The sequence below is a fragment of the Corvus cornix genome, chromosome 11 (assembly GCF_000738735.6).
Source record: "Corvus cornix cornix isolate S_Up_H32 chromosome 11, ASM73873v5, whole genome shotgun sequence".
Classification (NCBI taxonomy): domain Eukaryota; kingdom Metazoa; phylum Chordata; class Aves; order Passeriformes; family Corvidae; genus Corvus; species Corvus cornix.
Genome location: NC_046341.1, coordinates 9,060,549 through 9,085,738, shown reverse-complemented (window position 1 = coordinate 9,085,738; position 25,190 = coordinate 9,060,549). Strand labels below are relative to the sequence as shown.

The window sequence follows — 25,190 nt, the reverse complement described above, 5'->3', positions numbered from 1 at the left end:
TACGTTTGACATAGAGAAAAGCCAATCCCTATCTGAATACAGGTTTTCAAAAACTGGGTCTAAGCTCTCTATGTTGCACTCTTATGTGTTTCTAATCAGCAACAATTTATTTTTTCATCATAAATTGCTGCAAGCAGAAAATGAACATAGATGTTGTGCAGTATAAATATTTCTGGGGTCACAAAGACTACCCTTGAACATATGCATATATGGGGGATTAAGAGATTAAAACCAATCTGTTTTTAACTGCCCATTGCTGTGTCATTGATTTGCCACCCTGCTAGGCAGGCTGCAATGTCTCCATTTCTCTTGCAGAAAATTAAACCTCTTTTCAAGATTCCACTGGGATGATGAACTTAATTATGGATCCAAGTTGTTAAATAATGTTACAGTTGAGCAGAGAATAGAGGCCAATTATTATGAAGTTCCAAAGATGACTCCATTCTTTTAAATATAACAGAATTCTGCCCAGCCATAAGAATATTTTTCCTCCTGTCTGTGTCATTCTGATGTAGGTTCTTCATACCTAAAATATTTTTCATTCTGAGTTAAGTCTATCTTGACATGAATTTACTTTCTATCCTAATTGTACATTAAATGACCAGTTGTACATAGGTCATTTCTTTGATGACAGCAACAACATAAAGTAGGAATAATTATTTAATTTTGTCTTTGAAATAAGGTAGGTTTAGAGGTTGTTTTTCTTGATGTGGTGCTTAATCAGCAGCTCAGTGGGTGTGGACTCCAGAGACAAAAACTACATACAATAAATAAAAGCCTGGTTTATTTTTGAAGTCAGGGAGAATCAATGCACTAACCTTCAGAAGCCTTGAGCTCTTCCACTGGGGTAGCAGGAAGCTGGCAGAGGGGATCAGAGCTCTGGTTGGCAGGTGTTGTTCTGGCCAGTACTCTGCCATTCCCAATGGACAGCCTATCTCCCTGCTTCCAGGTGGGACTTTTACTGGCTCTTACAGAATTTTGAATGTGTGTAATACCAGCCAGACCTACATTAGAGTTTCTCTGGTTTTGAAGAAAGCAAGAGAGCCTTGCAGAACAAGAGTGTCCTAATTGCTTCCCACTCCATAGTGGCATGGAGCTGAGTCTCTGTCCTATGCAAACCCTGGGTTTTTAAGTTCCTGATTCCTGTGGAATGCAGCGTTCCCATTTCTGAAGTAGAAAAGGCATCAGTTGAGTTTTGTTTTGGAAGGATTCTTATGAGGACTGTTCCCCTTACACAGCTTCCATATCTGAGTAAAGGAGCAGTTGTTCTCTGTGCTGATTAAAAGCCAAAAGTTGTGGAAAGCAGTTGAGGGGAAAAGACTCACATGTTTTGAAGATATGGATAAAGCCAGTTAGTGTTTCCACTCATGGGAAGGATGAATCCTTTATTCCAATTATTCTGAACCTTAAGAAAGACCCAGCTCTAAATTCAGAAGAACGTTCAGAGAAAGAATCTGATTAATGTTTAATAAGTATGATTGTCTCCTTACTACAAATATAACTGTTAAGGAGATAAATTAAAGGTCTCAGAACTAAATATTTGAAGAAAGTTGAAATAATTTGAAAATGACAAAACTGCTTAGGGGGACTCTGTCACAAAACAGATCCCTACTGCCCTGGTTCAAGTGTTTTGCACGTTTTTTTGCTTTTGAATGGGTCCTGTTTCCAGTGAATAAGAAATGATTTTCTATTGCCCTCATCTTCCCTGCCCTGTCTTCACTATCTATATTGTAAAGTTCAGGTAGAGATTTGGAAGGATTTGAGAGATTTGCTTAGTCATACAAAATTATTTTACCTGAGAGACTTACAGAGCTCAAGGATTATTATTATTAGTAGCTGTAATAACAATCAGCTCTTACCTACAGCTTTTCATTCCTACATCTCAGAGTGCATGATGAAGAAAGGTCAATATCTGCTTAATAGAAGGGGAAACTAAAGTACAGGAAGGTAAAGTGATTTGATTGTGGCTTAACACCTAGGGTGTCACAACCAAGGAGCCAAGCTGGAAGTTACAGAGGCTTTTAATGCTGTTTCATGCTGCATAACAGCTATATGGAGACCTCTGCCTCTGTTCTCCTCCTAAGGTTGTCTCCCACAAAAGGTGCTACTGCTGGCATTTTCCTGACAGAGGTCAGACTGGTTTTTCCATCTGTTTATGCTGATGCTTTCCAGGTCAGGATAAAGACATGAGAATGACGTAGTTGTGAGGAGCTATTGTGTGAAGTCCATTTTCTGCAAGGCTGGAGGATTAATTTGCATTTAGCACTTGGAACTCCTCAAACTCTACTAGTGCTTCTAACTCCAATCTGAGGGTCTCATTGGCATATAAGAGAAACACAGTCACAGAAAAAAGCAGCATATATGAAGGGGGAAAATGTCACATCCAAGTTACAGTTTCATGTCTGAAGTGTTAAACCATTGTTCCTAGTTGCCATTAAAGACTCGGAGGAGAAGTTAGCAAATACAGAAATCATCCAATCCATTTTCATACTTTGACAGTCTGGGCCCTTGGGAGACTCTGCCGTGACTCTCTGTTCTAGCGTAGCATTTCACATTAATTTAAAACGCCAAAGAGAAGAGCCCTTGAGTCTCTTTGTAGGTTTTATAACTCCCATTGTCTCTGCTGCTGCTCTGCTGCAGATAGAGGTGGGAAGTGGGACTGGTGCAGATGCTGTGCTGGTGACTGGCTCTGAAGAGCTGGCTTGGACAGGTCTGTCTGTAACGTGGGGCAGATTGCAGTGGCCTCAGCTCCTCTGCAGCTGCTGGTTTGACACACACATAATCTTAATGCACCGTGGTTTTGATGGATTTAAAGGGAGTTATAAAATATGCATCCTTTTCAGAAACTGGATGTTGATTTTACAAATCAACATTGTCAAATCAAGTTTAGAAGGTGTCAATGAGTGCTGAGCAGAAATTGTGTAATGCATCACCTGTCTGTAATTTACTAGAAGGTGTCAAAATGTCAACATCCTTCTTTAGACAGAGGATTTAGTGTGGAGCCTTAGCTATGCTCTACCATGGATGCTGTGTAAGTTTTGGACAGTAATGCAACAAAACTGGAAAGCATCATTAACTTGACCTGGTGAGTTTGTCCATGTTTTCCCAGGTGTAGCCATCTAATAAAAACTCACTTCTGCTGACAAAATTTGCCTCTCTTATCCTTAAATTGTAATAGTTGTAACTGTAATGTAAATCTGAGATATCCAAGAGATGTAGATGTACAGAGTAGGGAGGTGAGTGAAAGAGGCATCCTTCTCAAAATGGCTGTTAACTGAGAGAGAGGTTTTGAAGGCTTCTTCCTCCCAATGGGACTGGGAGATACAAAAGTATGTTGTGTAGAAGGCTGTTCTTCCTACTGTTCCTAGTAGGAAGCTATTCTGGGTTTTGGCATCTGCCAAGAGAGTCAGTTTTAGCAAAAATAAGAATTCTTAGTTAAAACACAGTATGCGAACATAATGCAAAACTACAGTCTGATGTGGGAAGTTTCAACAGTTAATAGTGTTCCTCAAAACCAAAAGGAAAAAGAATTTCTTGTGGATTTTGCTAAATTTCTGGAAGAACTTGTGTTTAATTAATATTAATTCCTAAGGTTATTAACAGATTTACTTTTCAAATTCTCTGAAAATGAAGGCTGTTCTCAGGGAGCACAGTAATTGTGCAGAGAACGTGTTATTATTCATTGCTTAAAGGAAACCTAGCAACCTTTGCTTTGTGTGCAAAGCTCAACTTGTTTTCCAAAGAGCTGATATGGTAGTAACAGATGGTAGAAGGAACAGCAGCTCTGATTGTGAAACTGCTTAGAAGCACAATTTTTACTGTTCTCTCCTCTTGAGGAGCCTGCTTTGTGTGAGAAAATGAGGGTTCCCTGAATTAACCTCTGTGATTCTCCATTTTGATATTTCTGATGCCGGTGCATTTCGCTTGGGTAATGAAAGCTGCCTTTGCTGTCCCAAGCCAGCCCATGTGTGCTGCGGCTGGGACTGAAGGGGCAGCTGCTGAAGTTCCACGCTGTGTTGAGGGGAACCTTTTGGACCTCAGGAGTGCACAGGAAAGGGGAATGGCTGCTTTCTGACCCCAGTAAAAGAACACCTAGAGTTTTCAGTGGTTAGATTTTCTCATCCTTGATCAGTTGTCCAGTATCTACAGCTATCCCAAGATGTATAAAAGAAATGTCTAGTGCTGCTCATGCATTTATTTAGATTACTCTAAAGCTGTGACATTTAAGGCAGGAGGGTAACCTAAACATTTTCCATGTGCTGAGTTTCTGCTGTAAAATGTTAATGCAGGAATTGGATGGATTCCAATAAACTGACTGCCAATTTTTTAAAAAAAGAACAAAAAGACCCTACCATGGCACTGTACCATGTTCTTTCACTTTGATATAATTAATGTTATTAATCACAGTCCTTTCCCCCTTCATTAATGGGAACAAATAAAAACTGTTGTGCAGAATGAAATACAGATTTGAGAAAATGTGAGTTGTGGGCTTTATCCTCTTTAGAAAAGGAAGAGCCCTCCATTCGTGGCACCAGTTTATAGCCACTTTCCCTCACATATAAGCTGAATGAAGCCTTGCCAGATAACACATTCTGAGGTCATGGAACAGTAATTGTTGTCATGTGGCAGGTGGGAAAAATGGGATTCTGAAATAATCAAGTGCAAATGTAGCTAGAAAGAATTGCAGAGCACCAGACAATTTTGAGCTGACTTCTATAAAATTTTTAACTTCTTTAATATACTTAAATAACATGTTTATAATAATAAATTAGGGATTTAACTAATGTGTCTTCTTTAGGAGCTGCTACATATTTCTGAAGGCAAAAGGCAGAGCTGTTAAAGGACTGAAAATAAGATAGATCTTTTTGTACCATGTCTAAGCTAACCAAAAATACATCCTTCTTGGGAGTTATGACTAATCTAAGTCATCTCTGTGGGACAGGAATGTTTGAAGTGGGAATGGGAGCAGCTGCAAGTTCTCCTTGGCATCTTCTCTTAACAGTAACAGGAATGAAGACTTGGGCACAGAGTTTGACTGTTCCAGTCAGTTTCTTGATGCCGATTCTCCTGCTTGTATTGGAAATTTGCTGAAATTGGAAAAAAGTCCAGGAGCGGTAGATACAATTTGGAAGATTGCACAAATGTTGTACTGGAAAGAAAACAAACTGTATTTTCCATTTCTTTCTCTTCTCTTCCTCACTGTTTGCTCATTATAATTACATTGGATTACATAATGGCATCCCCAGTGCAGTGGAAACAGGGAGGGCAAAGCCTGTTACCAGCACATCTCAGAGCACCCACCCCAGAGGCCTGAACCCGGAGTGTGTGTGGAAATACCACTCCTTGCACATGCGCAGTTGCTTTATCCACGGTAATTCAGTTGAATCTCAGGCTCTTTTTAAGGCAGCTTCCCCTGAACTTAAAGAATATTGGCTACATATGGTAAGATGAATATTTCTGTGGGAGTAAGTCACTGTCACATCGACTGTAAATTCTGTTTCTGTGCCCTGCACTTACTCTCTGTCTGGGGTGTTCTACTTCCAACACAAAGAGTTACTCAAGGCCCCTGTGCAGATGATGTTCTTTACAAATGCAATGTTCATGGTTTTGTTTTTAGGGAGAGAGGGTTTTTTTCCCTCAGATCATGCAGGGGTGCTTTCAGCCTGGTTAGTTTTTCTTCATAATATGACCATCTTTAGTGTGGTTCCTGTCATGACTGTGAATTAATTTCCTGTAGATCTCTGTACTTTGGTGACTTACCCTCTTCAGAAGAGCAATGCAGGGAGCAGTACTATGGTTCATGTTTATTTCAGTGGTGAAATTGACACCTTCATGGTCATCTGAGCAGATGAAACGGATGGTTTTGCTCATTTACAGCCCAAGATGCGATTAAACTATACTGGCTGAAGCTAGGCCGTGGAGATCCCATCTGCCTGAAGGAGTCTCAGTGTTACAGGCAGGTTATTTACCTTTCCCAGATCTGTCTTTATTGGCCACACAGAGATTCTGGGGTGACAGACTTTGTGAGGAACTTCTTCCAGGAGTATGCCAAAATTTTAGCTCTCATACCAGGATTTGCTTCCCCTGCAGAGAGGGGCAGTGGTATATGCTTGGACTTTTATGTAAATAACTCCTTTGTTTTGGAGGGTACGCACTTAAGAAACTATCTACTTTATTTTGGATTTTTTTGAATGGCTCCCTCCTGGCACTATGAAGCCTCTAGAAAATGTCACTAAAGATTAAGTTCTACTCATAACAAATATTTTGGCTTTGTGTACATATTATTGGTCAGTATTTGAGACTCTAGACTGGTTCTTTAATCAAGTGAGATTTCTCATGCACAACTCAAATTTTTAACCATTAAAAGCATTTCCTTCCCAGCACTGGATGATTTACTAACACAGCAATGACCTGTTTGAAGCTGTTTTTCAAGGTGGTAAAGAAATGCCCCAGTCTCAAGGTAGCATTCCCATGGGTTTTGTTTAAGTATCCGTTGATGCTTCTTGACATCCAGATGTGATAAAATTGTTTTGCACTGCTGGAACAGATGCGTGTAAATATAAACTCTTAAGAGACAAGGTATTTGTCAAGCTTGCAGCTTTGTATACTTACTATGCTACCATATGGGAAACATGAGATGTGCAAGATTTCAGTTAGCTCAGGAAATTCCCATGATAGCAAGCAGTGTGATTGAATTTAAAGTTATTTTCCCTTGCTGTAGCTCTAAAATTTCAGCTCTTGCTACCCATCAGTTTTCTTTTCCCTGTCAACAAGAATCTTTCTGCCATAACCTTGTTGGCTTGATTTCTTTCATGAGCAGTTTATTACCTGATCCCAGTCTCAGTGGAGGACAGACCACTCCTCAGTCATACAGGACAAGCTTTTGCAAAACAATTCTAGGAATATACCCATTGTTGCATAGCACAGCACAGTCCCAGTGTGGTCTCTCCAACAGATTGCACTAATGTGCCACGGCATTTAGATGAAATCTTTTAATAAAAAGTACTTGATGTCAAGTACTTTTGTGTGCTTGACACAGCCAGTACTTGGAAAACAAAAATTCAGAGTGATCAGTTTTGCACTTACTTATTTAATTTACAGATAGGGGACAAATATAAATATGTAGCAGCAGAAACTGGCATTTTGGATTCCAAACACACCCTTAGTAGGATTTCCCCCTTAAGGAAAAAAGTCTCTTTCCCATCTGTAATGAGCTTTTCATGTCCCCCTCCCAAGAGCAAACAAAATGTAGCGGTCAGTGGTGTAATAGGGATCTGAATCCTCTCTTAGCTTCTCAATGTTTCACTAATTTGATTATTACAAATGTAGTGAGAATTGGAATTTATCTTGCATATTTCAGCATAATTTTGAAAAATGCTAATTTTTTATGTGAAAATTGTATAACTGGGACACCTTATTAAACCACAAATAGGTTCTCTCAGTTTTAATTTTCCTCTAGGTAACACTAGAGTTTAACAGGTTATCACATACCTTGTTCCTCCTGTAACAATTACCCAGTTTTAAAACATTGGGACCTTATATTTAGATATTATCTTCCTGTACATTTCCATACACACAGAAAAGCAGCTCGTGGCACAACTGAGACTGGCTGATGATTTTTAGAAAGCGGTATCTGAAGTAGGTCCCTGCAGAAGGATGATTCCATAAATGTGTTATTGACACACAGCTACCAATGTAGAGCAGCTGAGGTGAACTCAAGTCAGGCTTATGGTGACAGAGCCACTTTGGCTTATTTGTTTACATATACTTTCTTTGTATATGTGACTGTAGAAGTTTCTTCTGTGTTAAGCAGCTAAAATTATATTTGTGAAGTGCTGACTTGGTTTGGTGGAAGTAGAGCCTTCCTGCCAAGATCCACGTTGGAGGCTGAGCTGAAGGCTCAGTGTTATCTTCCTGTGACGCTGCCACGTCGCTGCCCCGGCCGAGACACCACCATCTAATGTACCCTGGAAAATGCAACAGTCTGAAATAGCTACAGTACTTGGCCACACAAAAGAATGTTTTTATGCAGAATTATAGGGCTTGGAATATTTCAGAGGTCAAGTAGGTTTCCTGTCTGCACAACCCACAGTCCTTGTCCATCTGAGAAATACCAAATTAGACTGAATAAAGAGATTTTTCTTACAATTTTACTTCAGATCATATTTAATACAGTAGTGCCTCTATTGTAGCTGGGGAACTGACTAGGAGGCTGCAAAGGTATTTGTTTACTCTCCTAGGAGTTGTCACAAATATTTGCCTCCATTATGATTATACACCAAATATATTCTGTTTAGTGGTTTCCATCAGTACTGCCACTCAAAAGAAACTGCAAACCCCTAGAAGTTAAAAAAGCTGGAGGAAATGTGAAATCTGGGAGACGAGCTGCTTTGGATGCACTTCCATACTGGCACTTTCCAAGGAAATTCTAATTATGTTAAGGTCTTCAGCTCTTGCTTTTGAGCTTTATTTTTTTAATTAGCAGGGTGTTTATGAAAGCCCCTCTCCTTTCCCCATGGGACTGTGTGTTCCAGCAGAGCCCTGGGGCACCATCCCTGTGGGCATTTGTGGCGCTTAGCCCCCTCCATACAGCACAGCCAGGCTTTATCCTGGGCCATTTCTTGCCATTCTTTGAGAGCAAAAAATCCCAAGTCCATTTCAGCACAGATCTGTGCACACAGGCACACTGAACAATACATATTTATTTATGATTAATGGAAATTAGCGTGATCCTATACACAAGTTGGTTGAGGAGTACAAGGCCTTGTCAGGCACTCTATTAAGGCTGCACAGGAAATTCTAAAGCCAGTTTGAGTTGACTTCTTTTTCTCAATTGGGCTATAATTTATGTTTGGATGTTCAGCTTTTGGACTTAAATCTTTTATGCTTTTTGAATAGAAACACTGAAATGATTCCATCTACTTTAGTCAATGAGGGGATTATAAGGAGCACATTCCTGCTAAAAGGCAGAACACTTTATGTGCAGTATTTTCCTTCCAGGGTTATGGAGGATGACGTTGAGAGGCGTGTGACATCCACACTTGTCCTCTGCTGCAGGAGACACTGCACATTTGCAAACAAGTGGAGACTTTTTATAGTTTAGGATTTTTTTTGATTGTGTTGAAGTGAAACCCTGGTTTTGAATTACTAAGTTTGGAAAATACAGTTCATACACCTGCCTGTCCTAGACAGTAAAGGAAATAAACTGGTTTCCACTTTTCTACTGGAATGGCATATGTTGCATAAAAGAGTTGGAGAGAAAGCTGCTTATGATTCAGCAGTGACAATGAGATGTTCAGGCAGCCTGAGGGAGGAGGGAGAGGTCTGTGCAGTGCAGCTCCTGCAGCAGTCCCTGACAGCCATCCAGCAGAGCTGCCCATCCTCTGAGACTGCTGCAATCTTGTGAGTTCAGGAGAATCTCCTCCTGTGGGGGTGGATGCACCAGTGATTGCCTGTATTTTCCTTATCTCCCTCTGGCTCCCTGAAGCAGGTTAGCTATATGAGAACAGCAATAAGAACACCATCAATAACTATTTGTAAAACTGTCTAAAAAAGGACTGAACAGACTGAGGACAGAATAATGCCAGTTGTTCATTACCTACTCCCCTGGCTGGCACAAACCCTCAAAGTTAACAAGGCATTGTTAAGTACAAATGACTTCTAAATTCACTTACTGCAAAGCCACCTTTTCAGTTATAAAATGAATCAGATGGTCCTTGAATACCTGAAAAACAAGAAAACCACCCAAGCTGACAAAATTGTGTCCATATGAAATGGAGCTCTGCTTGTTATTTAGAGGTGTCAGATAAAATTTGAGCCTAGCCTTGTGAAGTAGAGTCATCTGTGGCGGTGTTTTCTGAGCCCTGGGTACAACTTTCCTCTGCGGGCATTTTCTTTAATGCATGCAGTGTTGCCACATAAACTGTCAACAGGAAAACCATACAGTCAAACTAGTTTCTTGCCACAGTCCAAAACTTGATCCCCTTATCACTGGGAATTTTGATTTGCAGCTAAGTCCTGAACTAAGCCAAAATCCTCAATAGAGTTGGAAACCTAAACCAGAACTTGATTCTAATTTGCCTGTGTGTCTACTCGCAAGTACATTTTTAAAAGATTGTAGCTTATGATATAGATGAGGAATTATGCTACATTCCAGCTTCCCTGGAAGCCCTTCCTTTCTGTGTGTAAGAACAGGACCTCACATATTGTTTTGTCTGCTTGACAGGCATGGGGGCTGGTGCTGTGAGCTGAAGGAAGCAAACACTGCTGAGGCACCGCAAGGCCCCCAACACCTTTGTAGGAGAATGTAAAAAATCCATCAAAATCCAACACTTGCTGTGGAATGGAGAAAACATGATCAAAACTAATATTTATTTCATGTTTCATCCTTTTCCCTAGATGCCTGTGGCATTTTTTCCTTTTACATTCTAGTCATACACAGGTACCAAGAATCAGGCTGCTGGTGATTAGTTTTATAAGGCACTTGAGTGGTGGGCCTGAATCTTACACAGGAACGAGAGCTGGGACAGGGAACGAGGGGCACTGCAAAGAACAGGAGAAAGTAAGGGTTTTGTATGTGTTGCAGATCAAAATCAAAACATTGAACATGTTAATGTGCAAAGGGGCTGGCCACAAGCCCCAGTAAGACCAGTAAGCCCCAATAAGACCAGTAAGCACCAGTGTGTGTCTCTGGTGGTTTTGTATTTATGTCTGTTTTCAAAAGGGAGTTGGAAAGAGTGGTGAAAAAGGCTACACAGATGGGCTTGGAAGTAGAGTTGTATGAGCTCTTCCATTAATCACCTTTTTTATTTCCTCCCTTCCAGGTGCAAGTGGGAAGTACACCTCAGGACCAAAGAATTGTGGGATACATTTCCTGCACTCACTTGCAAGCTATTGCAGGTACTGTCCTAAGATTCATATCTAAGTTTGTCACTATTTCCAGGCCTGTGGTGGAATTACTGTGCACAAGGAGCCAGAGTGTTGCCCCTCCTGTGTTTCTGAGTGCAGCATGTGTTGCAAAGCAGGGTAGACAAGTATACCCAACCCTTCACATCTTCAGTCCCAGAATAATTATCATAAGGCACAAACAAAAAATGTCCCTTGGGAACTTTGCTCCCTCTTAACCAAATACTGGTATTTTAGAAATACATTACTATCATTGTTACTCAACAACATTTAATAACCCGTACTGTGAGTATCAGCATATAAACAAAAATTTCTTTGTACATAACTGGGGGATAATCAGAAGAAACATATTGGGACACTAATTCTAGCTGCTGATTTCTGGTGGAAAAAGCCAAAATTCTCTGGCTTTTGACCTGCAAATTTCATCCATAAATGATTAGCAAGTTAATATACTCACTGGAAAATTCTCTTGGTCATACGTTTAAAAGCAGTTCTGTAGTTAGAGTAGGTGTAGTAATAGAAGCCAAATATACAGACCTTTACTTTGAGTATGATCAGCATTTTATTTAGCCAGAGGGTTGGATTTATGTTGGGATATGGGATGTTCATTTATTTAACATGACTGTGATTCTTGTAATCCTGGCTGCTGGAAGAAGGACAGCCCTGTCAGACTGGCTGCTGACAGCCCATGTGCTGGGACCAAGGCAAGGCAGGGCTGCACGTGGATGGTGGAGCTTTGCACCCGTGTGCTGAGCATGTGGCAGCATTCTGCTGCTCCATCCCTGCCTCAGTGACACTGGGACTTGGGAACAAAACTGCCACTCCCTCAAGTCCATTAGAGAGACTGGATGGTTCTAAAAAAGATTAATGAATTTTTCAGCTACTTTTTAACAATGCAACATCCTTCTCTGCTTTTCTATTTTTAACTTACAGTAATGTACTGTGAGATTGCTCTTGTGGAGCTGAGATTTATTGCTGTTCCAGTTTAGTTTAGTTTTTTGGGTTTTGTTTCTAGTTTTCAGTCCTGTTCCTTTTTACTACCTAGTCATGTATTCTCGGTTAGTCCTTGATAACCACATTGTGAAATCCCTAAAATACTAAAGAGGAAGAGGGGGGAGGGAAGAAGAAAGGGGAAGTAATGTTCTATTTTCACAGTCAACCCAAAGTTTGTTCACGGGTAAAACACAACCTTTTCTTTTCCTGCTTCATAGTTTTAGGTTTATCTGGTTCAAACTACATTCAAATAGAGCAGACAATGCTTTAAGAGTCTGTCCCTAGATATATCATATTTGTTTATGTAATGAAATGGAAAACTAAAGTTCGTAAGTTTGGCAGAGCTGTGCTTTCTGATTTGCATCATTTGATTGGTAACATTCACACATTAAACAAATTATCCAAAAGACCAGTTTAACGATGTAAAGATGTGTATCTATAAAACCAAGCAGTGTTTAAAAGGTCAGCCATTTAAATCATCTTGTCATACATAGCTGAGTACAACCTGGTTTCCCTTCTAGGATACATAAACTTACACTTGACAGTTCCAATACTTACTTAAGTATAAAGTGAAATGATCCAACTGCTTGTGATCAGGGACCAGCTACTAATGCTTTTCTCAAGGGATGTGCTGGCTCAACTCTCTTCAGAGCAACTACCATTTGTTCAGACCTGACCCTCAACTTTTTCAAGAAACTTTAGAATTAGATGTAGCTTTTCTTCTCAGGTCTCTGCCTGATACTGGTTGCTGCTATGCAACTATTTCCACTGTGGAAATAGTTGCATTTCAGTGACAAATGAAGGGATCCTTTAATGAGATTTGATGTAGTTATTTTCCATGGGGCTGTTAATTTTACATGGTTCTTTTATGCCGTTTGATTAGTCAGTGATTAATGTTCTGGACAGGTTTTGCTGCCTTGAATCCACCCACATCCCGAATCCTGTTGAGTCACGGCTCTCAGACACCCCACCAAGCCATCAATGCAGAGTAAGCCTCAAGCTACTCCAGCCCCAGCCCAAAAGATGTAGCCTGCTGGATGCTATCTCATAACCTGTTCACATCCCTGCTCTGCATTTAGTGTGAATGTAGCCACTGGCAGTCTAGCTGCTGGGAACCCACACTTTTCTAGCCCCAGTTTCAGGTACCCAAGCCAATGCAGAGCTGAAGCAGAACTCAGCACTGAGAAAGCTCTCTCAGTGTTTCAAATTGTGCAATCAGGAGTAACTCCTGTGCTGAGCATCCCTAGGCAGTGATTCCACAGATGTTTCTGAGGTAGCAAAGCCTGCATATCCACACCAGGGCAGGCTGTCCTTCCCTCTCCTCTCAGCTGTGCTACCCCAGCTGTCGAAGGCTGCACTGTACCTGACTGGGGACCTGACCTAGCTGAAAAGTAACCCGGCAGAATAAAAGGGGGCTTTGTTCCTTTGGGTTTTTAGGTGGTTTGTTCTTACTTTGGTTTATTTTATTTCCTCAGTCTACCCTGGATTACGTGTTCCAAGTGCAGGGGTCTGCACATAGTCAGGTGTGACACAGCTTGTCTCAGAGCTGAACTGAAGCCTTTGGTTTGTGACATGGAAACAGTTTTTCTTCGTGACTAGCCTTTACATCCTACACTTTGCAAGTCTTTTTGCTCTTCTTCCCCAGGTTCCCTGACAGTACATCCCATACTGCAGCACCTCCACTAGATCTTTTAATTTCCTGCGACTAGGCCTGTATTTGCTTTGTCCTACAACCATAGTGCTCCTTCCAATGTCTTTCAGAGTAGGACAGAACAGTCAGTGTATAGTACTTGCCTGAGTTCTAACTGAAGCCAGGGTTTCACTCAAGTGTTTTCAAAGTGAATGGAAAGGGCAAGTATGATTATTCTACGATGAACAAAGGTGAAGTATTTATTTATGCTGGCTGAAGTTCACCGTATTACCCTTTCATCCTTCCACAAAACTTGAAGCTGAAAGGAGCTTTCAGAGAATTTGGAGATGATGACTGCAGGAACCAGTCACAACACAATTATGTGCATTTTTCCAGGCCAGTTCCTGAAGAAAAGAGTGCAGAGGAATTAGCACAAATCTGTATTCTCTGGCTAATCCCTGGAGGCAGTCAGATCACTGATTCTATCTGAACATTTAAGAAGTTGAACCTTTGTTGGGAGATACTACCTAGTTCTCTTCTGTTAATATTTACTGATGCTATTTCACTTCAGGAGCAGTTCCTGAAATGTCTGTTCCCCTGAGTGTTCTGGATGCAGCTTTGGCTTCTCTTCTACTTAGGTGTCTGATGAGTTCACTTATCTTCATCTCCAAAGCTACTGATCATTGGGAGATGCTGAGACTCGGGTCTGAGTAGTAACTTTTGCACGTGGATACATGCAGTACCTGCTGAGAGCTGCAGTGAGCTGGATAATACTAATCTCAGAAAACAGTTACATTCAAGTCATTCATTAGAGGGATTCATTAGAGGGATTCCATCTTGTGTCCTGGAAATGTAGCTGACTTCATGCCCCGGCTCCCAGTAGTGCTCTGAAGAGCAATTACTTCTGTGACCTCTAGTGGGGATAGTCAGGGCTGCCGGGCTGTCACAAGTCCTACACTTTGCTAAAGACAGATGAAAGTCATGTTCCCAGAGCTCCAAGGCTACTGCTTACCTGTCGAGCCCTGAGGTTAAAAGCTGTACAGGGCTGTTACAAAGGCTCAGCATCCTCAGAGAGAGATGTATGTCACTGTGCAGTTAATGCTTTTCTAGTAACAGCAGTGCATCTTATCAGACACAACCTCATTTTGCCTGCATGTCTCTTGTTTTTCTCAAGATTTTTCTGTTTTGGAGAATGTTACTTTTGTGTGTTTCAGTCAAGCAGTTTGCTATATTTTTCACGCTGATCTAAGACAGGTTGCTGCCTGAGTTTTATGCCCATGTGGTAATGGTCCTGTTATTTTATTTCTCATTTGGTGAAGCCATGCCAGATGGATAATTCACAGAAAATGAGTAAAAAACCCTTCACCATTAAGGAATGTAAAAGCCCATCTTAGAAAATGAAGCAATTTATGTAATTGGGACTTTGTGGGGAACGGGATTTTACTGCATTCTTGTCAACAAGCACAATGCTTAAAAGTTATGTTATGAGGAAAAAATGGCATGTCAGAAGAAAGTACAGCCTACGGAGAGGAGACAGGAGAGGAAGATTCAGATGCTGCAAAAGGAGGACAGTCCATGAATTTGGATAAGCTTCACCAGGAATGAGAAACCTGGGACATCTTCAGGAGGAGAAAGCTCTTGTCAAAGTGTAAATACCTGATGGGAGGGTGCAAGGAACATGGAGGCAGCCTGTCCTCAGTGGGGTCCAGTAAAGGGACAAGAGGCAGTTGGCACAAACTGAAATGCCATTTAAACAGAGGAAAATGGTTTTCATTGCATGGATGACGAAGCACCAGGACAGGCTACCCAGAGGTTATGGAGTCTCCCACCACAGAGATTTTCAAAACCTAACTGAACAACCTGCTGTAGGTGACCCTTGCTTGGGCAGAAGGGCTGGACTGGATGATCTCCAGAGGTCCCTTTCACAAGCTGATACATTCCATGAATCTGTAATTTTGCCCCTATCTTGATCTAAGCAGAATGGATCTGTTAGTCACGCACACCTTTTGTAGTGAGTGTCACCTGCTCCAGGCTCTATTTATTCCATGTGACCTATTTGCTGTGCTTTTGTTTAGCTCCATCTTCACTGTAGGGCTTTCTTGTGCTGTCATAGCAAGGGGCTTTCCCAAGAGTAAGTTGGTCTGGATTTGTGTCAAGCTGTGTGAGTCGGGTACTATGTAAACCTGAGGTACAAGTAACTAGAAACTGTAGGTTAGGGAATAGATCTGGGAAATGCTTGCATCTGCTTTTATATTACAGCCCAGCTGGTAAAGGTTTATTAGGAGTAACACAAGCAGAAGAAAAAGATCAGATTTTTTGCTGTTGGAATTACCAGCCTGAAGAGATGAGTCAGTGTCAGAACCTACTTAGAACCCTCCTTCCCTACTCATGGTCTTTTCAATATTTCTTTTAATTATTTAGTATTGTGTCAAATAATCCTTGGTTGAACATTTCTGATTCTGTTTGCTTTTAACTGTTGCTTTAACACCTTCCTGCTCACCCCTGCCCTGAGATGTTGTTGAAATTCCAACCCTTCACAGGGTAATAGTGGTTGGAAGGTGAAGTCCTAATGGGACTCCAGGACTCTGGAGTCTGTGTGTACTAATGCAGTAACAGTGCTAAGGCTGCAGAGCTCATTTTTTAAGAGTCCCTAAAGAGTCCTGGTGACAGCTGCAGTTGAGATGAGTGATTAATAAACTGTGAGGGTGTAGACTTAAATATTCACCATCTCCACAGTGGCCTCTAAAAGCAGCTCTGGACATACATGTTTTAAATAGGTTTTACAAAGTAGTAAATTATGTGAAAGTAAAATTCTACTCAGACTAAGTAATTTTGGGTTTACTGATTTTCCTTCTGATTCTGGCATTTGAAGACAAATCTTTTACTTTGAAGAAAAGTAATGTTCTGACTTGATATATCTTTGAAAATCTGGAACAAGCAAAATTATAGCTGTTAACTGTAGGGACAGTGAAAATGAAAAGGGAAGACAATATGGTAAAGAATTGTTTCTAGAATGTATCTATCTGCTCCTTTGCCCACATCAAAATGATTTGCTGTAATCATTGTAAGAGAGAGACAGGAATCATTTTTTATTAGACTTCATGTCACCTAATGTGCTTGAAGTTGTGTGGTTAGTTGCTGTAATTAAAGAGCTATTTTGTGTGTCAGATGGTTCCATTTGGCAACCAATCAATCTCAGCCCTTTCATGTAAAACATCCTGGTGTAACTCCCCAGAACTGGTGAAAAGAATCTAGTTCTTTATTTCTGAATTCCTGCCTACCTAAACCTGCTTCTAACACGTGCCTTTAGAAATATGAAAATACTTTCAGTTTAGGCATTCTTACGTGAACATAAATAGAACTCATCCTCAGATGGACTACTACAGTATAAGTAAGATGAATTTAACACTGATGTATATTTACTATTTACACTTGAAAGTTAAACTTTTCATTTTTAAAAATTAGAAAGCAAAGCAAGATCAAGTGATTTACCCCAGAACATACTGTGTAGTTCTGCCTGAAGTAGGATTTTAACTCTGAATTTCTGGTTATAAATGTAGTGCATCAGATTCTCCTACAGCAAGAGACGTCATTTTGGCTGGTTTTCTGCAGCACAGGGCACTTCTCATTTCTTCAGATGTGACTGGTTCCAGAAGGAGATACTTAAAACCATCGAAAAGTGTTGTTCCTACTGGACTTCCTAACAGGCTAAACACTATGAGTGCACTTCTGGCCACATAATTTCTTGTCTTGCAGCCTTTTTCTCAGGAAATTGGATGTCTGCCAATAGCTCAGCAACTGATACGTGGCTGAGTAACATTCTAGAAGGAGGTCTCACTCCTTGTTTTGGTTGTTTGTCTGTTTGCTGCAGGAGACACTACTGTTCGATGTGAGCAACTGGATATGCTTCAAGATTGGCTGTCTGAATTCAGAAAATCTACCTCCTCCTCCAGTACAGCCAATCCAGAGGAGCTGGTGGCTTTTGATGTACTCTGTGGAGATCTCAACTTCGATAACTGCTCCTCTGGTAAGACAAGGTTTGCCTTTTCCTGGTGTCTACCAGTCCTGAAAAGGAATAGGAATGTTCTTGATCCCTGTGGGTTATAGCAGTATATGACTATATACTAAATTATGACTGGCTTTTGCTAGGAAAAACTTAATTGCTACAGACACTTCTAAAATAGGTATGAGCTTTAAGTGTCAGCTACTCCCCTTGGCTCATCCCATGAGCTTTGTGGAATAATTAAGCATGATGGGTTTTAAGGCACAAAGAGCAATAATTTGTGACTTGTGATAGCAATAATGAGGACAGATACAGTGGTTTAGCTTCACTTGAATTAGGTAGACACTTACTGTCCTACAGTTTTAATTACTGATGAGAGACATGTATGCTATGGGATTTTTGTGGAGAAAAAGTAGTAAATTCATGCAGTTAAAAATAATTTAGTAGTACATATATGCATAGGAGACTAATACTGCAGAGAGAATTCAACATTGCTGAATCAATCTTAGAAAAAAATTAACTCATGCTATGTACTTCTGGGTTTTTTTAAAGAAATTTGTTTTTTCTTTTAATTGAATGCTGAGGGTACTAGAAAAAGAACTCCACAAAACCATAATTAATTGGTGGTGAGTTCACAGAGATGGAAGCTTTTTCCAAACATGAATATTATGCTGTGTTAACAGTTAAATTGCCAACATGGAGTGCAGAGCGTTGTGTCCGTGTATCCTCTGTGCCTCCCTGCTCTGTCCAGCTCAGGCATCCAGCAGAGCTCCCTGCTGGTGTGGAGCTGGCACATGGACCAGTGGCTGGGACTGAGGGGCCACAGCTGAAATGCTGTCACAAAGAGCACAGGGCAGGTCCAGGGAGGGGGGACACAGGGACAGTGCCCAGGGGAGCTCAGGCTGCAGCATCCAAAGTGAGATTCAGCAATTCAGATCAGGGTTTGTGGATGAACAGGTGAATTTGGGAACAGCAGCCAGTGGATTCTGTAGTCTTTATAAGAAGTCTCAGGTAACTGAGGTAGAGAGCAACCAGAAGAAATTGTAACAAAAAGCATTGTCTGATCTAAAACCCCCAAACTATTATCTCTAATCTCACTACTTGTATCAGACACTTGAAATGGAGGATTTTAGGAAAGTTGGAGAAATGTTTAATTGGGTAGAAAAGACCACCAACCCAAACCCCAGCCCTTGTCTCACTCGTTTCTAGCTCATAGGTACAAACAGTAAATCCATCACAACTTGGGATCCAAATGAAACTTGGAATGGTTAGAGAGGTGCTGGCCAGTGCTCTGAATGGTGGAGGTGAGCAGTAAGTGGCAGTGGCTACAGAATGCTGTAGTCAGACAAACACATCTTAGGGTGAAGTATAATGCAGCAGTGGTGGTGAGTTTTTGAGGGAGTACACGAAGGAAGTGGTCAATAACAGCTCTTCAGCTGCCCAAGCTGCCACATAAGCCCAGGGGGCTGCAGCAGTGCTGGGCAAGAGAGGCAGAAGCTGGGGACACAAATAGACACATCTGCTGTGATTTGACCATTTCACTTGCAACGTTGTTGGCTGGATGGAGTGGCCTGGAGGCAAAGGTGTCCATCAAGGAAATAAACAAGCTGCTGCAAACTAAATGGGAGACTGCCCAGTCAGATCACAAATCGAGAGTGAATGGGCTCTGCAGCATTAGGAGAGAGATGGGAGTGAAGCTGTGAGGCAGAACATATGGTCAGGACTCTCCACCTGAGAAGTGTTGGCACTCTACCCAAGATCTTGCACAAGAAGTACAGAGCATAATTAATGCAATTCTGAGCTGTCTTTTTAATGAAAAAGTAAAAATAACAATTTCCTTTTGCAAATAATAGTTGTAAACGTTGCAACTGCTGCTAAAGAGGATTGAAAACGGGTTATAAAAATTAATTTTATCTTTGCTATCTCTGACGCTTGTTTACCCTCCCCTTTAAAATGCACCCAGCCTGGAAACTGGAATTAAGCTGGCTATTTAATTTTTTTATTTTCAGATTACTTTCTTTCCATATGTACTAAGCAAGATTAATGCAATGTTTTAAAGTTCTCTCCTCCATTCTTACATTACTCATTGTTTTAGGGACATTTGTTAGCATTATAGGTTAATTGAGTATCTTAAGGTTTTTTTAAGCAATAATCAGCTTCCTGTAATTCTCTTTATGATTTTCTGTATCCTTTCCCACTCCACAGACTGATTCAACAGCTAATTAATGTTTTAGTGAATACCAAGCTTCTATTCTTAGTTATATTGACAGTACAGTTTTCAAAGATCTTTAGATCCATGAGTGACCTTACGTTTATGACAAATTTTCTGCAACTCAGTTTTCCCCTCCAGATTTACAGAACATTATGGCAACATTATACAGGGAATTCACACTTAGTGGGAATGTTATTAGAAAGTTACCTACTGTCATGTTGCTTTGGACTGACTTATGTAAAAGTCCATTATGTTTTTAAAGCTTTTAGCATAAAAAAAAGCCTTCCAAACAGATGGGTAAAGTTTTGTGTCATCAGCTATGACTTGTCATGGTCAGTGCCACAGTTGTAAATGAATAATTTTTAATCTATCTTGGCTTTGAGGGAGATTCTGTAGACAAATGATACAACAAGGGAAAACTCAGAGATATGAAAAATGGCAAAGATTTCAACTTCTACTTTTCCATAAATATTAAACAAACCCATTGGCTGCTCAGACAGAAAGAGAATTCTCTGCATTGCCCACCTGGCAGAACTTAGAGAGGGTCAGTCCTTCAATCATGTGCCACAACCCCAGGATTCCCAGAAAAATTAGTTTTTCAATCTCCTTGCAGTTTTGAGGATGTTCTCAAGACTGAGAGCTTTACAAGAGCCAGCTGGAAAGACGTAATGAGATGGATGAACTGTCAGTCAGCTGTACTAAAGACTGTGAATAACAAAACGGCAAACTAGCCAACAGCTGCGAGCACAGCACTGCTTCACTCCACCTTTTTGTTCAGCAGAGAGATCAGCAGCTTCTTCACTTGGCAAGCCCAGCGTTTTACACAAGGAGATTTGATGTGATCCTTGGTGTGTGAACTGGGCTCTGTCTAAGAGACACAGCTCACAGTTCAGAGTTTTGTTTCAGATTTTATTTCCCATTTCGCACATTCTCTTGGCACACAGACAGGGACAAATACATGACAGCAGCAGCAGCTCCAAACTCAGGTGAATATTCTGACGATCCCAAGAGAGAGCCTTCAAGTGTTGCTAAGATGTTCTAACCTTGTAAAAGGTGTTAAGTGCTGTAAGGAAGTTTTCAGGAGCTGTTTGCAGTTCCTTTGCCATTTAACAGTGGAATTGTAGCCACTGGCATTTTCACGTTCCAGTTTGTTTCCTGGCTATGGCGACTGCATTGATAAGCAGCACACACAGAACTGGAACTTGCTGGTTTGCTCAGGCTCTGAAATGCTGGTGTGCTCATTTTTGTGGGATATCTTACCAAGTGATCCTAGGAGCTTGATGTGCTGTATGCCTTCAATGCAAAGAGCACAGTAGCAACTAGGAAGAATTTAATTTAAGGTTGTTAGGTCATGCTGATTATGTTTAGAATGGCTTTAATGCTGTAGATAACATCCCAAGCAAATTATCAATTGCCTGTCCTTTCCCTTATCTGTTATAGCTTGGAAAACATTCAGTCAGGGAATTCTTCTGAAGCAAAGAAAGCATAAGGTTTTATCTTCAAACTTACTGAGATGTGTAAATATGCCCACAAACAGCCATTCCTTTTGCCACTGGGAAGCCAGCCCAGCTCTCCTCTGGGTGTTCTATCTCAACAAGAGTTTTGTACTGTGTAAGCAAAGCAATGGCAGAGGGAGGAGATACACTGGAAAATTTTCACTTCAGCTTAGAGCTAAAACTACCAAGAATATCTTTCACAGAAAAGACTTTGCAAGAAAGCATAGGAAAGCACTTTTATTAGCAAACATTTGCTGGAATTTCTGACTGAGGCAAGATCCTGCTGTGCAGTAAAGCTACGGCTGAAGTGATTCAAATCAAACCTAGGTATTTATACTGAGGAGAAATGAGGGCTTGGTGTTCCTCTTGTGGCAGAACACACAATTGTGCAGAGGTTCACAACCAGGAGCTGATGTGCCTTCTCTTGGGGTTGTTCTTTCCCTGCAGAGGACAAGCTGGAGCAACAGCATTCTCTGTTTACACACTACAAAGACCCATGTCGAGTTGGTCCTGGGGAGGATAAACCTTGGGCGATCGGTAAGTCCTTCTCTAGCTCTCAGTGTGGGAACACCTCCCTGTCTGTCACCCACAGCCAGCTCTAAGCAGCAGCTGCTTCAGCTGACCAGCAGAAAGAATTTGGTGGAGGACAAATATTTATAAGGGGTATTTTTATAACATAAATTTTATAGACCTTAACAATATCTTGTGGAATGATAATTAAGACCCAAACAGAGATCTTGAACTTCAGTCCACTTTCCAGAACTCATGCATCAAGCTACCTGAATGCCTTCCCCACATATTGTACTTTTAAAATAATCTCTAGATTACTTGGAGGGGAAGGAAGCCAAATTATTGTTTCTGTGCTTTGTGCATGCAGTGAAAGCCTGCAGCTTCTGATCAGAGTGTTCCATTTGGTGCTCAATAAATACTGTCAGTGAGGATGTAACAAAGCAAATCAACTCTACGAACTTGTAAGGTTTGTATTGTAAAAGATTTCCTGGAACTCTGAGATATTAATACCAGGTGAGACTCAGTTGAACTTGCTGAAGTTTTAGAACAGGAATTAATACTTTCTCCAGAGGAGCTTTTATAACTGAAGATAATAAAGATAAGTAGAACTTTTTAATAATGAGGCTTTATTCTGTGGTAGGAGAAAAAAAATCAGAGACATGTGGGCTGAGGAAGTGGAAGTGTGAAGACATTTGCACGGTGGCAGGCAGTAGGGAGGTCTGGAGAGAGGAGAAGTGGACACAGTGTGCTCTCAGTCAGAGCAGTCCCCACTCTCCCACACACCTGCTCCTCTGGGAACTTCCCAGGAGGCACATCCCAGGAGCTGTGATGGGACACTCACATCTCCCTTTCTGTTCACAGGTACCCTGTTGGATCCTGAAGGGTTATATGATGAAGAAGTGTGCACCCCAGATAACCTACAGAAGTATGCAATTCCTAACCTTTTCACATGTTTTAGACAGTTGTGTAGAAAGCATGTTGATTGCTTGCTGTTTAACATTTCATATGTTCAGAGTGAGAGGTATTTTATGGACTGAAAACAAAACAAATAACCAAATTTTTACCCAGGGTAGTCTGGGGAAGAGTATAAAAGGGGAAGGAAAAGAGGCTGGTTCTCTAAGTCAAATAAGGTTGGCTTCAGTGGGTGATGACAGCAGCTGCAGGCAGTGTCTGTTTGTCTCCAGAGCTTCCTACTTGGGCAGGCCCATAGCACAAGAAACTCCAAGCACTCCCAAAAAGGGTACATGGACAGCTTTTCTGAAAATCTCTGCAGGCAGCCAGTTCTGTGGTCACAGCACTGTAAAGGGCAGCAACAAAAGGAAATGTAGTTTTCCTCAAAAAGCCCATAAAGTTTAAAATACCATCCCCAGCCCAACAGCTGCTGAGTTACCCATTCATCACAGAGTTCAATACACCTAAAAGCACCAGCTCACAAATACAGAGAGGAATTAAATAGCACATCAGACAGAACTAGGAATACGGCTTAGGATCTTCCAGTGATACTAGTGCAGCATCACTTCTAAAAAGTGTTTGATATTGAGAAACAAGTGTCCTTGGTTTGAGCTAGTGGGGTTATGAGAAATACAAAAAAATCTTAATTAGCAGTAGTCTTAAGATATATTTCTTGAATACCTATTTGTTAAACAATATGCCAGTGGAGAGAATTAATAAGCTTTGTACATTTTAGAGCAGCACTTAATGAATGTGGCAATCCTTTTGTCACCTTCTCCACCATGAAGGCAAGTTTACTGTGCTAAATAAATACCTTATCATCATGACTAACCATAGAAGATGTTCTAACTACTCATTACCAAAATATACTACAGAGGTAAAATTATTTAAATTAAGAAGTCAGTCCAGATGTTTCTGTTGACCCGCATAATGGAAATGGTACATTATAGGCAGTAGATATTGTCATTACTCAACATAACTTTAATATATGTGAAAGGGACTTCTGGAAAACAAAAATAAAGAAATTTGGCCCTAGAATCAAGTTTGTAAATGCAAATCTCTCTGGGGGTGCAACATTGTATTTTATGCCTCCAAAAGCAGGCTTGGAGCATTTTAAAAAAAACCAAAACACCAAAACAAAACCTAACCCCTTTCATCCCCCAAGAAAAGCAAAACAAAGCAAAAACAAACAAACAAACAAAAGAAACAAAACCCAAACAAGCCCTGTGTTTTAAAGTGGCCTTTTCAGACAGCGTGTCATTAAATTCCTTTTGGGGTATTATGTTTTATTCCCTAAAGAGTTACTTGTATTCAGCAATTACGTTCCACTGACAAATACACGACTGATTAAATAGGGAGCAAGCAAATGATCAATAAAGAATTCAGAATACTACTTGTGCTACCTCTGGGTATGCACAGCACCTCAGGATGTGATAACTGGAAAACAGCCTTGAGTGCTGGGAACAGAACACGTATAAGACTTCTTGCCTGCTAAGTGTGGCTTTCAATTTTCTGCAATGTGCTATAATTCTATTGCACTGATGAAAAACCCCTCAATGAGACTGTAATTTCCCCTGGCTCTTTCTGCAGGGAAACAGGGCTCTGCATGTGTGCATTATGTGGAGGTGCTCATGTATTGGAGAAGCCATGGTTTCCGTGAGAGGCCAAGGGAACCTGTCCTGCTGTCTCTGCAAGGGACTGGCAAACAGGGAATTTGCAAAGAAATTCAGGGAAATTTAAAGCAATTAATGGGGTCTGGACTTTAAAGACATTTAAATATTAAATAGCACAGTAGCTGTGGGGCACTAGGTAGCTAACAAATACTCTTCATATACACAGCAAACCAGGGTACCACCTAGAATTGATCCATTCTCAAATTTTTCTATAATAAACCTTGATGAAGCTTTACAGATATTTAAATTGTCAATGTCAGCTATCCAGAGAATTATTTCTTCATCAGCACTCTTCTCTGGTTTATAAATAAAATTAAGTATTTCGCATTACTAAAATAAATAGGCCATAAAAGCAGCAGAACAACTCGTTCTTAACGATCTCTTCTGTGTTAAGCACAGCATACGCAAAACATCAGACTTGGTAGAAATAATGAGCAGGTCATTTACAATTATCAAACAATTAATTAGCTAGATGTAACAACCTGGGCCCTGCCGCAGTCCTGGAAGCCACACAAGCTTCTGCTCAGAAAGGCTTCAAGAAATGCATGCAAATAATCCCATCTCACAGAGATGGTTGTCATCTTCAAGTTAAGCACTGGAATAAGCCCATTTTTATCTCTGAACCCTGACCAGAGGCAGGTCTAGGAGACCACACTCCAGCAGTGTTATGAAAAAATTTAAATGCAATTTTTTCCAGTCTCCACTGCTGGACAGGGGCTCACAGTTGAGCTAAAGGCTGCAACACCAGTGAGAAAAGTCTTCCTTAGCTCAGGTGCTTCTGGCTGGAATGAGAGGTGGTCCTTCGAGGTTTGGGATG

At 40.8% G+C, this 25,190-nt stretch overlaps 1 protein-coding gene across 2 annotated transcripts in view; it reads left to right on the top strand.

The window, feature by feature from the left end:
- SMPD3 (sphingomyelin phosphodiesterase 3) overlaps nucleotides 1-25,190 on the top strand; it is a 104,721-nt gene that overhangs the window by 71,329 nt on the left and 8,202 nt on the right. For both annotated transcript variants that reach the window (XM_039558213.1, XM_039558214.1), the window contains 4 exons: nucleotides 10,824-10,899; nucleotides 17,400-17,555; nucleotides 21,687-21,776; nucleotides 22,611-22,674. In XM_039558213.1, coding sequence (XP_039414147.1) covers nucleotides 10,824-10,899; nucleotides 17,400-17,555; nucleotides 21,687-21,776; nucleotides 22,611-22,674 — 386 coding nt within the window. The remainder of the gene's footprint in view (nucleotides 1-10,823; nucleotides 10,900-17,399; nucleotides 17,556-21,686; nucleotides 21,777-22,610; nucleotides 22,675-25,190) is intronic.